Here is a 17389-nt window from a genome sequence, read left to right as displayed (position 1 = left end):
GAACTTCAAGAAGAGAGAGAAGTTAGGTACTTTGTTTGATCTCATTAATCTATGAGGTGGCTTTTGATTTAGGTTTTTTTTGTTGTGAAATTTGCATAAATACTACCTAAACTTTTAGGTGTGTACAGATTACTATCTAAACTTTTAATTTTCTTTATTAACCACCTAAACTTTATAAAGTGTAGCAATTTACCACCTATATATAACTATGTTAAAATGTAAGACCCGTGTCTTGGGGAAACAAGAACGGTGAGCAATCCCACATCGCTCGGGGAGGGAAAGGTGAAGTGCTTTAAATGTGTGGGCACTTCTCTTTCTAGCACGAGGCCTTTTGGGAGCTCACTGGCTTCGGATTCTTAGGAACTCCGAAGTTAAGCGAGTTGGGGGCCAGAGCAATCCCAGGATGGGTGACCCACTGGGAAGTTGCTCGTGAGTTCCCAGAAACAAAACCGTGAGGGCAGAGAGAGGGGCCCAAAGCGGACAATATCGTGCTAGGAGAGTCGGGTCGTGACAAATGGTATCAGAGCTGGACCCCGACTGGAAGTGTGCCAACGAGGACGCTGGGCCCCAAGGGGGGTGGATTGTAAGACCCGTGTCTTGGGGAAACAAGAACGGTGAGCAATCCCACATCCCTCGGGGAGGGAAAGGTGAAGTGCTTTAAATGTATGGGCACTTCTCTTCCTAGCACGAGGCCTTTTGGGAGCTCACTGGCTTCAGATTCTTAGGAACTCCGACGTTAAGCGAGTTGGGGGCCAGAGCAATCCCATGATGGGTGACCCACTGGGAAGTTGCTCATGAGCTCCCAGAAACAAAACCGTGAGGGCAGAGAGGAGGGTCCAAAGCGGACAATATCGTGCTAGGAGCGTCGGGTCGTGACATAAAATTTCTATTAAGTCAAGTTATTATAATTAAAAACTTAACAAATTTGAAACTAAAAGAATTTTTTGATTTTGAAAATTTCCCCTTTTTCAAATTTCCTTTGTAAGAACAAACCTATGATTTGTCCTACATAAAAGGGTGTTTTTCAAATTTCCTTTGTAAGAACAAACCTATGATTTGTCCTACATCAAAGGGTGTGGGGGAGGTTGTGGGATAATTAGGTTGATTTTCTTCTTCTTTTTTCCTATTATTTTTAATTATGTCAATTTAAATAATGTAAGTTTTAAATTGTAATAAATTGATGAAAATGTCCCTTAAATATCAATTTAGTTAACGGAAATTTTAACGGAGTTACACGTAGGTGGTAAATTGGAACACTTTGCAAAGTTGAGGTGGCTAATAGTAAAAATTGAAATTTCAAGTGGTAATCGCGAACGTCAAAGGGTGTGGGGGAGGTTATGGGATAATTAGGTTGATTTTCCTCTTTTTTCGTATTATTTTTTAATTATGTTAGTTTAAATAATGTAAGTTTTAAATTGTAATAAATTGATGAAAATGTCCCTTAGAAGTATTCGTCAATCTAGCCATCCCCAGTGTTTGCAACAACTAGAATGATAAATGCATGAACATCCATCACAATCATACACAGATATTGAACAAGTATGATGAGTCAAGATATCCAGAATCAACACTAGAAATGTTCACCCATAAACCCACAACTGGTAGAAACTCTGGGCCATCATCCTTCCAGGGAATCCACTAAGCAAAGAAGATTCTTACAGATAAGGGAATCACAAGCCCAAACAATCCTAGGTCTATTTAGGAAACTAACTCTACCTCACTGTGCAACCTTCTTCTTCAACTTAGTCAAGCTAGTAGCTAGTTCTTTATGGACATGTCATCTTCTCCTTCACTCTATGGCACCGACGGCTCAGCTCAGATTCAAACAAGAATTCAAAAAACAAGGATCAATTCCTTCAAGAAACCATATTCTTGAAGAACCCAATCAAGAATTTGACTTAGATCTAAACATATTAAGTGCATGAAATGCTAGATGCATATTTTGAAGATCAGAAGCAATCTCATTTTTTGAAAACCATGACCTCACTACGTAGAAAATGCACAGTAAAAGTTATACTCTCAAAAATTCTCAATGGGTGAAGTGATGGATGCCTTCTAAAAAAGAAGCAACTTTCAAAATGAAATCTTGAAAACTCATTTCTCTGCCATGAACACTCTCAGACAAACTAAAGAGAAAACCAAGTTTTCCAAAGTGGTGTAAATGACTTGTTTGTGGGTAAAATTACCCTAAGGCCGAGCTTCATAAGATTAGAATCTATTCAGATATTGACTTTTACTTTGAGATCAATTAGGAAGCCTACTCCTACAAGGATTGGGATATCTCCAAGTTATTATATAAAGGCAACTTTCCAACTTATGAGGAGTTCCCTTCTGCATCCTCTCAGTTTCTCGGCTCCTACTGCATCCTCTCGAGCACTATTCAACCCGACTATATCAATATCTTCTTTTATTCGGTATATGAGTGTTATGGGTTTAATTGGGGTAGGGGTTGTGATGATCAAACACTTTGTATCTCTTGTTCTTTCTTCATTCAATAGTGAAAATACCCAACACCTCGTATTATGGGTGAACCACGTAAATCTCTCATGTCTCTTGATTGTATATTCTTGCTTAATTTCTAATTACAAGTGCAATCCCTAACACTAGAACTCGTTCTAGGGGATGACATGCTTAGTCATGCCAAGTTGGTTTGGAAGGATTGCGGACCTCGATCTCAAAGAGGCCATCTTCTATTGAACCAAATTTAGGCATCAACAAAAGTGATGAGAGATTAGAACTTCATATCACTAAACAAAAATTTGAGAGATGAAATTTCAATGAAAGCCCCAAAAAGAATTCAAGAACCCATGAACTCTTCTCCCAAGAAGCAAAACCTAATTTATGCTCTCTCACTAGAACTCTATATATATATATATATATATATATATATATATATATATATATATATATATATATATATATCTCTCTCTCTCTCTCTCTCTAAAAACCCATTATAAATGAATGCACAAATTACCTTGGTTTTGTAGCCTTGTAAACTCTTCAATGTACTTCAACTTTGTAGCAAATACCCAAGTCCTAATTTCTAAATATGGGCTAAGAGGAATTACATGAACGTGTACATTTGGCAAGGGAAGCCAATTCTAAGACTCCTAAACCTAACACAATGAGAAATAAAAGACGATACAAAAAAAGGAATAGATTGGGGAGGGAGGTGGGTGGTCGATGGGGGAAGTTGCACGTGTTGCTTCTATATATAAAAAAAATTAATGGAAGAGCATAATTGCACTTTAGAGTGTTAAAATAATATGATGGCTCTCATAAGATAAAATTAAATTTTATAGTAGTTGACGTTTATATACTACAAAGGTTAAAAATAAATTAAGTGAAATTTGGATAAATACGTAGATTCTAAATGTAGAGGCTCGGGATCCTTTGCAACATACTCTTAAGTTTTAACTGAGGTACATTTACTTCTCTTTTTTGGTTGGAGAGATGGTGAGTTTGTTGGATGGAATGAGATGAATGATGATACATGATAGGTGTAAAGTGTTTTTCTGAAGCATATGTGGAAGCGTTTGTGGTGATTTTGTATTGATGGATTATGTTAGGTTTTAAGTATATTATGTCCTTTATCGTATTTTTTTGTTTTTGTTTTTTTCGTTTGTTTTTTTGTTTTGGTGGATGCAAGCTAATATTAGGAGAGAGGGTATTTGAACACAAGATCTCAAATGCAGAATTAATTATTAGTAATTACTCAAGCTACAAGCCTCTTGCCTTTATCACCTTTTTAATTATGCTATGTAGAAAAGTCGGTGGTGACTGTGTAACCATTCATAGTCAGTTGGAGATATATATATATATATGTGTGTGTACAATTAATCATATTATTGGAAATCTTTTTTGCTTTAAAAGAGCAACGCTCAAAGAGTCAACTTAAAAGGAGGTTTTGGGCATAAGCAAGCAAAGGTGGCCGCCTAGCCTAAGCCCACCAAATTAGGAGGGCCTCTAATTTTTATAAACACACACTCTCTCTCTATATATATATACACTACGTCGTTTATTAAAAAAAAAAAAATTGTTTATCTAAAAACTATTTTATGCTTAAATATTTATAATTAAAAAAGTCAAGTTATTCATTAAACTAGTAGTCTAAGCCAATTAACCTAGTTGAATATATTTAAGAAATAAAACACATTTAAGCCAATTTCACGTATATGAACTTCTGAAAAGTCAGCTCTCCAACAATAAACACTTATTGGCTTTACCAATTTTTTCTCAATGATTCAACGAAGAGTGAAGTCCTAGTTGTTTAACAGGTATGGTGGTTGACAATTTCTCTAATTTTGAATTTGAATTTGAATTTTCTTTAATTCCCTTTTGTTAATAATTTCGTGGCATAAAGAATAAGTTTGGGAAATAATTTTAGAATTTATAAATGGCTTTTTATCACAAATGGTCCCTGACGTTTGTGAAATTATCACATTTCGTCCCTAACGTTTTTTTGTGACACTAATGGTCCTTAAGGTTACTCTCTACACATCAAAATGGTCCTTGCCGTTAGCTTCCGTCAAATTTTCTATTAAGTTGCTGACGTGGCACGTGTGTAGAGCCCACACATCCAATAGTATAAAGCCACGTGGCTTTAAATAAAATAAAATATATTTTAAATATTTTAAAACTTAAATCCATAAAAAAGAAAAAGAAAAATACTTGCCCCTGCATTCTCACTCTGCCTACACGCTTCCCCCCTCGCAGATCCACCTCTTGCCTCTCTCTCCCTACGTACTCTTCCTCCTCTTTCTCTCTCTCCCTCTCCCTCTCCCTATCCCATATGATTATGTGCAGGCACAGAGCCACTCTTCAGCTCCAATTAACTCCAGCATTTCATAAAAACTTTACACTAAACTTATGTAATTGCTGGAAAAATATGAAAAAATCTACATTATTGGCCCCACAAAAAATGATGTGGAATCACGTCTAGAACATGTAAATGAAATTACCCATAATCCACGACCTTATATAAACCAGTTCTTTCACTTAGCCAAAGAGATGCATTTTTGGTTTAATTGGAGGGTCAAAAAATCAATATAGAATAGTGGGTTATAGTTATTCAATGTGAATATATATACCTTTTTTCGAAATATTTAACCCAGAACCGAGCCATGGCTCTCTCATAAGGATCAGTGGGCAACAAGGGGTACTTCTGTGGCCATGTTTCTTCTATATATGTATTCGACTATGATCATGGACTCACAGATTGGCCTTTCTCCATGAACGAGCACGGGGATTTTCTTGTGAACTGGGTTGTATTTGAGGAGCTCAGGACTTTTGTTTTGAAGATCTTCTTCTATGTAATCATATGGGATAGGGAGAGAGAGAGAGAGAAAGATGAGGAAGAGTAGGGGGGAGAGAGGCAAAAGGTGTGTCTGCGAGGGGGGAAGCGCGCAGGCAGAGTGAGAATGCAGGTGCAGATATTTTTCTTTTTCTTTTTTATGGATTTAAGTTTTAAAATATTTATATTATATTTTATTTTATTTAAAGCCACATGGCTTTATACTATTGGATGTGTGGGCTCTACACACGTGCCACGTCAGCAACTTAATAGAAAATTTGACGGAAACTAACGACAGGGACCATTTTGATGTGTAGAGGGTAACCTTAAGGACCATTAGTGTCACAAAAAAAACGTTATGGACGAAATGTGATAATTTCGCAAACGTCATGGACCATTTGTGATAGAAAGCCTTTATAAATTTTTACATAAGATTCTCAATTTTGAAGAAGTAAATTGATATTTCATAAAGAATTGGACGAAATTTGTTCCCCCTTTCTTGTTTGATTGCAGTGTGGATTATATGTTGTTTGTTGTTTTTATATGTTACACTCTTGAATTTGAGGTCATATAATATTGTTTTTCAAACTACTTTACAGAAGAAAAAAAATTATTATTTACATGAGTGTATATAGAGGGACGAGGGACGCATGGTTGTGCTTTGTCTAAGACATTCAAAATCTTAGGGCCTCCCGTGTGATGTGACCAGCCCGCATCATTTGTATCCACCGCCTCCATGCTTCGCTTCCTACAAGCTTTTACGTACTTTATGTGCCTCTACTAGACTTAACAGAAAAGGTAATCTTTCATATGAATCTAAACCAGATCCCCTCTTGCAAAAGAATTGTCTTGAAAAGCAAATTCAAGTGTATTTAGTCTAAAATTTAAAATGGATTTTAATGTGGGAAATAAACTAGTAACAAAATTCGGAATTTATGGAATGATGTGTCATATTATGTGGAAACAAAATTTGGAATTTAAGATCATAAATCCCGAAAAAGAACCTCGAAGTTTGAGATCATAAATCCCAACTTCAAATTATCCCAAAATAGTTCTTATCCAAAATCCAGAAAGAATATTGATGCAGGAGCATATGGGTGGATCAAGATAGATATTTACCATTTAATTAGTTATTTTCTTATTTAGATAGTTTTAGGATATCTTTTATTATTTATGTGTGATTTTATAATTAATTAGTTTACTTTTGGATCAAGTAGCCTTGGTGCCCAAGTCTTGTAAAGCCTATAAATAATGTAATAGTTGTAGGGGAGTTTTGTTGATGATTATGAAATCTTTTATTTGTGGCATGGATTTGCTACGATATATGTGAGTTTCCACTATTCCTAGATTTCGGTGCTCGTGTGTGTTGTTAGTGACCTATGTCCGAACCTAATCCCCATCAAATATTATGGTTAAGAGGTTAGGCATACAACAAATTTACGAATTTTAGATTAATACCTTCAAATACTAGAAAGCTTAAGTTGTGTTTTGAAAATGCCATGGATAGCAATATCAACCTAACTTTACCAACAAATTTGGATAGTAAAAAAAAGTGAGAAACAAATTAAAATGAGTCATCCAGTCAAGTTTTTCCTCGACTTCATTTCTCACATGAAATGAGTCATACGGTTTTACAATGGACCTCATATTTTGTTGTAGGAGATGATACAAAGAAAGTAGAGGAAAGACAAGTTAGGATGTTTCCATATATATGCGCTACCAGTAATACCAGATTTGCGAGCCAACCCGATACAACTGACTTTGGTTGCCTTTGATTCCGTTTTTCTACTCATCTCTGTCACATTAATTCAAACCCTTTGAATTTAAACAAATTTTTGCTTTCTGTTTATGCTGGAACGTTAAACAAACCTCATCACTGTTACATATGCCTACATATTCTCAAGGCAATACATATTGACTTTACCTCCCCACCTTTGCCTTTTGGATCAAAAGAGGCTGCCAGGCACGAAACCATGGCGTCGGGCAACCTAACATTAGCCCCCAAGAATATTACTGAGTGTCTTGATTTCCCTGCTAACGTACATTCGGAGGGCATTTTAAACTACAATACAGCTGCTGGGATACCACATACCCTTCCCAATCTGGAGATGCAGATGGTCTTAATTTTTCTCCTGACAAAAGCCTTCTATTCCATTTTGCGCTATCTCGGAGTTCCAAGATTCACCACCCAAATTATCGTACGTGCTTTTTTCTTCAAGATAGCAATGTAGTTGGTAAATATAACATTACTCTTTTGACATATATATATACACACACACATATGCATTATTATTCTTTTGTCCTTTGGTTTGAGCAGTCTTACTACTCTTAGTTGAATTGTTACTGAATGCTTGAGATGAATTTTTGTTAAGCAGACAGGCCTAATCCTCGGTCCTACATTCCTTGGGAAATTACCAATGTTGAAGCAATACCTGTTTAATCTACAGAGCCAAGAAATAATTGGTGTGCTGACTGAGTTTGGCTATGGACTCTTTATGTTTCTCATTGGAGTGAAAATGGATTTGGGAATGATAATGAGGACAGGGCAAAAGGCCTTGTGCACTGGTGTTGCCTGCGTCGTGGTGCCTTTGGTAGTCGGTATTCTTGTCCAAACACAGCTCACCTCTTCTTACTTTAACCTAACCGAACAAGAAATATTCAAGCTTTCATTTGTGACTGCATCACATTGTTTGACTCCGTTTCCGGTTGTTGCTTGCCTTCTTGAGGACCTCAAGATCTTGAATTCGGAGATAGGGAGATTAGGCATGTCTGCAGCATTGATCAGTGACATTTGTAGTGTGTTCCTGCAATTTGTGGGCACAATAGCTAGAATGGTAAAACAGGAATGGACAAGATTTACTATATTCGGCATAGGATCAAGCATTGGCTATATCATTGTTGTCGCGTCCATACTCAGACCGGCAATGTACTGGGTGATCAGGCAGACCCCTAAAAACAGGCCTGTCAAAAAAGCCTATCTGAATATCATCATCGTCGTTGTGCTTTCATCTGGGGTGCTTTCGCATATGTATGGCCAAAGTTTTCATTTTGGTCCGTTTATACTTGGTTTGGCAGTCCCAGCGGGACCACCATTGGGATCAGCCATTGAAGCCAACCTCGGTTTGTTCGTCTCCGATGTGCTTCTTCCAATCTTTGTGACTACATGTTCCATGAGGGTAGACTTTTCGTGGCTTAATTATTTTAAAACTGACGCATTCACGCAAATCAATGGAATCCTTATCGTCCTTGTTCTTGTGACCAAATTCTTAGCCTCCATTGTTGCTCCGTTGTATTGCAACATGCCCTTCAGTGATGCATTGACAATTGCTCTCATTTTGAGTTGCAAAGGCATTGTCAACCTTGCCTCCTATACCGATTTCAGAGACAATCAGGTACCCCTCCCTCTTTTCTCCATCCAACGTTGTCTCTAGAACTCAGTAAAAGAGTAATTAATGATTAAACATGTTAGCTACATTATGTGACAATTGTTGTATCTATATCTATATATATAAAGCAAAAGACACAGAATGGTAAAACATTCAAAATACCAGAAAATGTCCTTAGTTCATGCAAATATTAATAATTGAAATTATTAATTAAATGAGGATAATATGGTAAATTCACTTAAATAAAATAAAATTAAAAGAAAAATCAGATAATGGATCCTATTTTTATGAAACACAACTACCCATTATCTTTTTTAATTATAAAATAAATTTAAAATTTTTTTTAAAAAAAAGCCTCTCACAGGCATGCGGAGAGGCTAGTTAATAATTAAACACAACAATTGTTGTAAATATGTATGATGTAACGAGCTAACGTGGTAAGAAAATATTTATGATTCCTCTCCGAGCAAAATCATACTTGTTTTGTTTTTTCCCTTTCATTATTAACCACTGTCTCTAATACTTTTTTTTTTTTTTTTCAAAACACAGATCATCAATGACCCAACCTATGTTTTGGCAATTACTAGCATTTTAGTGACTGCAACTCTTGTACCGATCGCGGTGAATTTCCTCTATGATCCTTCAAGGAAATACGCAGGCTACCAGAAAAGAAATATGATGCATTTGAAACCCAATGCTGAGCTCAAAATACTTGCCTGCATTCATAGGTCCGCTAATATGCCTGCAGTCATCAATCTACTTGATGCAGCATGTCCATCTAAAGAGAACCCCATTGGTGTTTATGTTCTTCACCTTATTGAATTAGTTGGCAGGGCCTCCCCTATTTTCATCTCCCACGAATTGCACAAAAAATCTGTCTCCAATGTTTCATACTCAGACGATGTCATTCTTTACTTCAATCAGTTTGTAAGGGAAAATCTAGGGGCTGTTTCTCTAAGCCTCTTCACAGCAATCTCTGCACCAAAATACATGTATGAAGACATATGCCACCTTGCATTGGACAAGCTTGTGTCCCTAATCGTGCTCCCATTTCACCGGAGATGGTCGACTGACGGGTCTGTGGAGTCAGAAGACATCAACATCAGGGCCCTAAATTGTAGTGTCCTAGATAGAGCCCCATGCTCTGTTGGAATCCTTGTAGACCGCAGCCATTTAGGCCGATCCACCTCCACTATATCACCTCAGTCATCCTTCTCTGTGGCTATAATCTTCTTGGGTGGTAAAGATGACAGGGAGGCATTAGCATTTTCCAAAAGAATGGCCAAGGACTCGACGATTAGCCTAACTGTGATCCGGCTTGTTCCCAGGACTAATGAACCTGTTGGCTCGGATTGGGATCTTGATACAGAGGGGTTGAAGTATTTTAGAGATGATGATGTAGATGAGCGGTTTGTGATGTACTTGGAGGAGGCTGTGAAAGATGGGCCTCAGACAGCTTTATTACTTCGATCTATTGTGGATCAGTATGACCTAATTATAGTAGGGAGAAGGTATAATGTACAGTCCCCTCAGACTGCAGGGCTTTCAGAATGGACTGAAATTCCAGAGCTGGGGACTGTAGGGGACTTGCTTGCATCTCCAGATATCAATTGTAGAGCTTCTATTCTTGTGGTACAGCAGCAAAGGATGGTGACAAAATAAAATCTGACCTAGGTTTAACGATCAAATGTTCTTTCGTGTAAAGTTCACAGGGTCGATGTTTGCTTTGATTACCACAATTTTGAAAGTCCGAACTATTTTTTTAATGTCGATACATTGGTTTTATTTTAAAAAGACATTGGACATTAAGCAACAACAGAAACAGACACTACAAAAAAAAAGTGGTAACAGTTATCATTATTTGGTGACATTTTGTGACTATTGTGGGGGTTACTAAAGGGTTTAGTCACTAAACCATGAGATGTGGTGTGGTGGTAGCTCACCTCATTCCTTAACCATGAGGTTAGGGGTTCGATCCCCGCCCATGGGAATGGAGCGCATTTCGTGGCCAGTCGTTTACCTCCATTAGGAGAGCTCTCGCGGCGAAAGGGATTAGTCACTGCTGTCGGCGGTGGATACCCTTGGGTCTTACCTAAAAAAAGGGTTTAGTCACTAAAAAAAGCAAAATTAGTCACCAAAAAAGTCAAAAAAGTCAAAAAATGTGACTAAAGCCTTTAGTAATCCTCACAACTGTCACCAAATTTGGTGACATAATGGTAATTATTGCCACTTTTTTTTTGTAGTGAGATAATCACACTGAAGATTTTAATAAGGCTTATTTACTGTAGTACCCCCTGAAACTTGGGTCAAATCTCACTTTACCCCCCCAAAGTTAAAATGACCCACTTTCATCCCTTGACCGAGGTTTGGTAATTCACTTTGCCCCCTGCCGTCAACTCAATTCAAACTCTGTTAAATTTGATGACATGGCAGGGGTGTTTTTTGTAATTTTGTATATAAATAAAAATATAATTAAATAATTTTAATAATTAAAAATATAATTAAATAATTTTAATAATTAAAAATTAAAATAATTTTAAAAAATACCACTGCCATGTCATCAAAGTTAACAGAGTTTTGGATGGAGTTGACAGCAGGAGGCAAAGTGGGTTACCAAACCTCGGTCAAGGGATGAAAGTGGGCCATTTTAAGTTTGGGGGGTAAAGTGAGATTTGACCAAAGTTTCAGGGGGCATTACTGTAATTAAGCCTTTTAATAATTATATTAGTTAATTGTGACTTACACTTTATTTTACAACGAAGAGGAATGATTCAAACTTGTGGACTCTTTCAATATTCGAAAGAAATATGTCACTAGTTGGTGTAACTTATGATTATTAAAATATATATTATTGTTCAAATTCAAAATTTGAGCGTTTTTATAATACCTGCCCCAAAGGTAAAACTCTCTTTTACTGGTATAATTTACCATGTAACTTACAGAACTACGATTTGAGTATATATAATCATATTCAAGTTTCATATTCAATTGTTGTCACCCTTGATATATATTATGCACAATCATATTATTCGAAACGTTTTCCACCTCTAACGCCCAATAATGCTACTTGAACCAAACCTGTGGTGAACAGTCTTTATGACCTTCAAATAAAGGGCAACGCTCAAAGAGCCAACTTAAAAGGTTTGACCAGCCCGCATCATCCTCCTATCCATCACCTCCATACTTTGCTTCCTCCAAGCTTTTACGCACTCTGTGTGTCTCTCATCCATGCATGCATGTGCGCCTACATCTCTCTCTCTCTCTCTCTGGATAACATTTTGGTGAGGCTGCAAGCTGCCTTGAGCTTCTGAATGATTCGATAGCAATGAATAATAAAACACAAGCATTGTCTAATGGCACCTGGGTATGCCAGGCCCATAAAGGGTTTAGATCAAAAGGTCTCTTTTTTGGTGATAACCCTTTGAACTTCCCGACTCCGATTCTCTATGTACAGCTTTCTATATCTGCCTTACTCACCTCTTTCTTGCAATTCATTCTCAACCCTCTTGGTGAGAGTGCTTTCGCCTCACAAATGCTCGTACGTTCCTATCCTATTTACATTTCAAAATCAATATTTTGGTTTTTTTTCCATTTTAAAGTACGTGATACAAACTGGGAATGAGAAAATGGTGGCACTACCATTTTCCCAAGTACCAATCTACAATATACCTGGTAGATTTTCGATATTTGGTCAATTGATATTTCAAAATATCTAGTACCAAATGTCAATATAATATATATCCATAATGTACCGGATAATGTAAATTGATACGTGTTACAAAACACTCTTTTCTCTTAACCAATTTTATATGTGATGACTGATGATATATATATCAGGTAGGTATCATATTGGGGCCATCAGTCTTAGGAGGAGGCAATGTGTTTGCAGATACTGTTTTCCCGATGAAAAGTTTTTACATCAGCGAAACCTTTGCCTTCTTTGGTGTCATGTGGTTTCTATTCCTAGTGGGAGTCAAAATGGATATAAGCGTGGTCAAACAAACAGGAAGGAAAGCCCTGGTCATAGGCATCTCTGCTTTCTTTGTGCCTCTGATACTCAACATGGGGTTTGCTTTCGTTCTTCAACGAACGGTCACGATGGAACCAGAGTTACACAAGTCCATAATCATCATAGCTGCGTTTCAATGCATGAGCTCCTTCCACGTCATTGCGTGCCTCTTGGCCGATTTGAAGCTCCTCAACTCAGAGATTGGCAGATTGGCTGTGTCTTCTTCAATGGTCAGTGGGGTGCTCTCTTTTGCTTTGCTCAGTTTGGCCTTCGCAATAAGGCAAAGCTCAATTGGGAGAAATAACTTTAGCCTACCCTTTATGGGGATAAGTATGTTTTGCATGTTTATTCTCACAGTCTACATTATGAGGCCTATCATGTTATGGATGGTTGCACAAACACATAAAGGAAAACCATTTAAAGATAGCTACATTTGCTACGTCTTTATAATGGTTATGTCTTGTTCTCTCATTGGAGAGGTTATGGGCCTGCATTTCATGCTGGGCCCAATGATTTTGGGCCTGGCAGTACCAGAAGGCCCACCTTTGGGATCAGCTTTGGTGGAGAAACTTGACTCATATATCTCCTTGATTCTATTGCCGAGCTACTTTGTGTTCAGTGCTGCAAGGATCAATTTATCTTTGATAAAGATGAAGACTGTTTGGGTTGTGGAGCTCTTGACTGTGAGTAGCTTTTGTGGTAAGCTCATAGGAACTGTGGTGCCTTCACTCTATTGCAAAATGCCTGCTGTTGATGCATTCTCATTAGGCTTCATCATGAGTGCTCAAGGCATCATTGACGTTATAACTTTGCAACATGGATTGCTCCTCAAAGTAATTATATCTCCACTACACCTTTTTAATTATAATTTACATGTAAATATATATATATATATATATATATATATATATATATATATATATATGCTTGTTCATTTGTGCTTAATAATTATTTGTTTCCAGTTGATTGACGAAGAATCCTTTAGTATCATGGCACTATCAGCACTTGTCTCAACTGCAATCATAACCCCGGTGGTGAAATGCCTATACGATCCATCCAAGAGATACATGTCCACCACGCGAAGGAGGACAATTGAACATGCCTTGCCCAACGCCGAGCTTCGAATGCTGGCCTGCATATACCAAGAAGACAGCACCCCTCCCATCATCAACCTTCTTGAGGTCTCAAATCCAACCCCCAAAACCCCCATTTGCTTTTATGTGGTTCACCTCATCAGACTCTCTGGCAGAACTGCCCCAGTCCTCATCACACATAAGCCAGGGAAAAGGAGTGCCAGAACTTTTGAGTCCCAGGACTCGGATCGTATAATGAATGCCTTCAGATTATATGAGGAACATAGCTCTGGTGGTCTCATAATGAATGCCTTCACAGCCATTTCTCCCTATGCCACAATGCATGATGATGTTTGCACCTTGGCATTGGAGAAGAGGACTTCCATGGTCCTAATCCCATTCCACAAGCAATTCAACGAGCTAAGTGGCGCAGGGGTATTGGACAATAATCCTATTAGGTCTGTGAATCGAAACATTCTTCAAAATTCCCCATGCTCGGTTGGGATTCTTCTCGATCGTGGTACCTTGAACACCAACGTTACTCTTTCATGCAAAACTTCCTACAATTTCGGGATGATCTTTGTAGAAGGACCTGACGACCGTGAGGCATTGGCATATGCTATGCGCATGGCAGAGCATCCTAATGTCAGCCTCACGGTCGTTAGATTGGTAGACCATAATATGAAACACAGTGTGCATAAAGATCTCGATATGGTTGTAATCAGCAAGTGTAAGATAGCAATTGCTGGGAGAAAACAACATGTTTATAAGGAGGAACATGTTAAAGATAGTGTGGATATGATCAATGTGATCAGGTCAAATTCAATGGAAAATTTGTATGACCTAATTTTGGTTGGGAGACGTCACGATAGCAATTCACCGTTGTTCATGGGACTCACAGAATGGAATGAGTTTCCGGAACTCGGGTTCATCGGAGACATGCTGGCATCTTCAGATTCCAATTGTGATGTCTCAGTGTTGGTGGTGCAGCAACAAATGCTTGGAAGTGATCGAATGAAGGTATCTGACAGCAGCTTTAACTCCAAAGGGAAAGAAGAATCGTTTTCTATTGTGGATATGCCTCGCGATGATAGAGTGCACCCAGTTGCTTATTAGGGACATACACGTACAGTAGAGAAGGAAAAGGAAATTTGCTGTTGCTTTCATTTTTTGCTTAACTAGGATAGCTTTGTACAAGAATTCTGGTTATATAGGGTTATTGAATATGAGCTAGCTTAGCCATAGAGATCATGTCTCTTGTAAGTTTTATTTGCTCTTTTTCTCAAATTGTATAAACCTTGTAAATTATACTTTTGTAGAAACTGAAATGAAACATATTGAAGTACATACACGGAAAATTTCGTTTGATTTTATATCTTTGGAAAGCATATGAAAATTATGAGTACTGCTATATGTACCATCCATCTAATGAAGGTAGATCTCGACTTTGAGATCAACGATATGAAACTCATTTTTGGAACTAACCTTTTGTATGTGTACTCTTGCCATTTGAATATGCGAGTGGACTAAAAGTTTCTTGTGTGTTATATTCCCCATCCTCTTTCACCCTATATTTCAATTCTTGACCAATATATTTATCCCTTCTAATAGATTATAGACTAAAATTCAAAGGCAAACAAACTTAAATAAGTTTCATATATATTTAGACGTTTTTACACAGCACAAATTACAATTTAAAATTGGGATCTTAGATTAGACCATTGATATCCTAAACAACTTTGTGCCCGACAATAAAATGGTACAAAGATGGATTAAAGAAACTTTATACCACAAGACAAGATCGAGGAAAAGGCCAATTGAGAGATGATTGTCAAGTATCTGTAGAGCAACCAAGCAGGAATTGAGGACTAGGACCCACCAATTCCTATCCCACCACCAAAAGAAGCAAACAAAAGGCACACAGTGAGTTACCAAAAAAAAAAAAGGCACACAGTGCTATCCAAAAAGCAAAGAAGAGAAAAAGTTTATATATATATATAGGAAAAATCCAATATCAGTTGTGACAAAATGATAAACATTATGGGGTAATAAGAAAATAGGGCCAAGCAATTAGCAAATAAACCACTGGCCCTCAACTTTTGGATGTTGAGTTCTTAACAACTCATGGGGACAGGACAGATAGGATGCGCTATAGTGCTAGCTAGATTCCCAAAACCATGTAAATTAAAAATGTTTTGGAATATCAAGGAATTAATCTCTGTATTAATTAGTTAATTGGTTGTTTACTGCTCTCAAAGCTGATTGCATAAAGTCTCTTTGGAAATTGTTAAGCTCTTAATTACCCGTGGACAATTGGTGATTCTACTCATGAATAAGAGTTTAAATCTCACTCTCAAAGTAGTAAAGGACCCACTACTCTAGTGGTTTGGAGTAATTACTCTCCCAGACAAGATCATGTGTTCTGTCTCGTTGCATTTTCTAGATTCTCTTAAGTTGTTTTCTATAAAATGAAACAAAGTTCAAAATTTCGAATCCCTAATCAGTTTTATTCTTCATTGCTTCACAATAATTTAGGCCTACTTTTGAATTTCATGTATTTCAATGGATGAGATATTAAGGTCAATAATTTAGGCCTACTTTTGAATTTCACAATAATTTAGGCCTACTTTTGAATTTCATGTATTTCATTTAGAAGAATGAAACAACAAGAATCGAAGTTTTTTTTTAAAACAGTAGATAATATTCGAACTTGAAACTTGTTTCAATATTAAGAAGAGATACAACTAGATATGAGTTAGTTACAACTTGTTATTGAAGTTGAGACAATGTAAGGTCAATTAATTTGAGATTCTTACGGTGTGAAACAAGAATAATTAAGGTTGGGACAATGTAAAGTTGACTCACCACTGACAAATGATATTGAAACTCAACCCCCAAAACGCATAGAGAAAGCCATTTTCAGTTTTGTAATGTCTGCCATCCAGAGGGATTCACCCAACAAGTTCTCCTCCGGGAACTGGCGACTAGAACCGTGAACTTTTATATCCTCTTTGTCCAAACCAATGCTACAATTAATCTCTTGGCTCAATGCCTATATGTTCCTTGGGATCTCATCTCATTTTTTCTATTTGAATCCATTATGTGTTTAATTAAAATTAAATGCCTGGCAAGGTCTCGTTGGTCCAAACCCACATCTCACATGCTTCCCCATGATTAATTTCCCTAAAAAATTTTACAATCTCAACTGGTTAAACTGAAATCTTTTGATCTACAAGAGCTAGAAACTGATGCAATACTTTTGTGGTCCAAAACATTAATATATAAGTATCATGGGGTGGAGTTTGAGAAAGGGATGTGTAATATTTTATGGGAATCCATGTGATGTGAGGACTGAGTTATACGAAATAGGTTTAGCTAAGAAGAGTTGCCAGGTTGGTTTTGCATTTAAATTTATGTAGCTTCAAGAGATAGCCATTCAAAACTTTTGGATTTATGCTAATAAGATAATATGCTCATAATAATATAAGGGTTGGAGCTCATGTCCTGCATATCAAAACACCTCTCTCTCTCTCTCTCTCTCTCTCTTCTAGGAGTTTTCCAGCATTTCACGCAAACTGTTTTAATAAATAAAAGAACATGCCATTGTTTCTTCTTCTTTTTTACATGT

At 37.2% G+C, this 17389-nt stretch overlaps 1 protein-coding gene and 1 pseudogene across 1 annotated transcript; both read left to right on the top strand.

Annotated features, from left to right (window-relative positions):
• The first annotated feature begins 7266 nt into the window (after positions 1-7266).
• Positions 7267-10341, top strand: LOC110753871 (cation/H(+) antiporter 4 pseudogene; annotated as a pseudogene).
• Positions 10342-11881: 1540 nt separating this feature from the next.
• Positions 11882-14908, top strand: LOC110753872 (cation/H(+) antiporter 15-like). The gene is made up of 3 exons (XM_021954853.2): positions 11882-12217; positions 12517-13521; positions 13651-14908. The coding sequence occupies exons 1-3, from the start codon at positions 12005-12007 to the stop codon at positions 14875-14877; spliced, it is 2445 nt and encodes an 814-aa protein (XP_021810545.2). The 5' UTR covers positions 11882-12004; the 3' UTR covers positions 14878-14908.
• Positions 14909-17389: the final 2481 nt, after the last annotated feature.

Source organism: Prunus avium, chromosome 6 (assembly GCF_965620075.1).
Source record: "Prunus avium chromosome 6, drPruAviu1.hap1.1, whole genome shotgun sequence".
Lineage (NCBI taxonomy): Eukaryota > Viridiplantae > Streptophyta > Magnoliopsida > Rosales > Rosaceae > Prunus > Prunus avium.
This window is presented reverse-complemented; position numbering and strand designations above follow the sequence as displayed.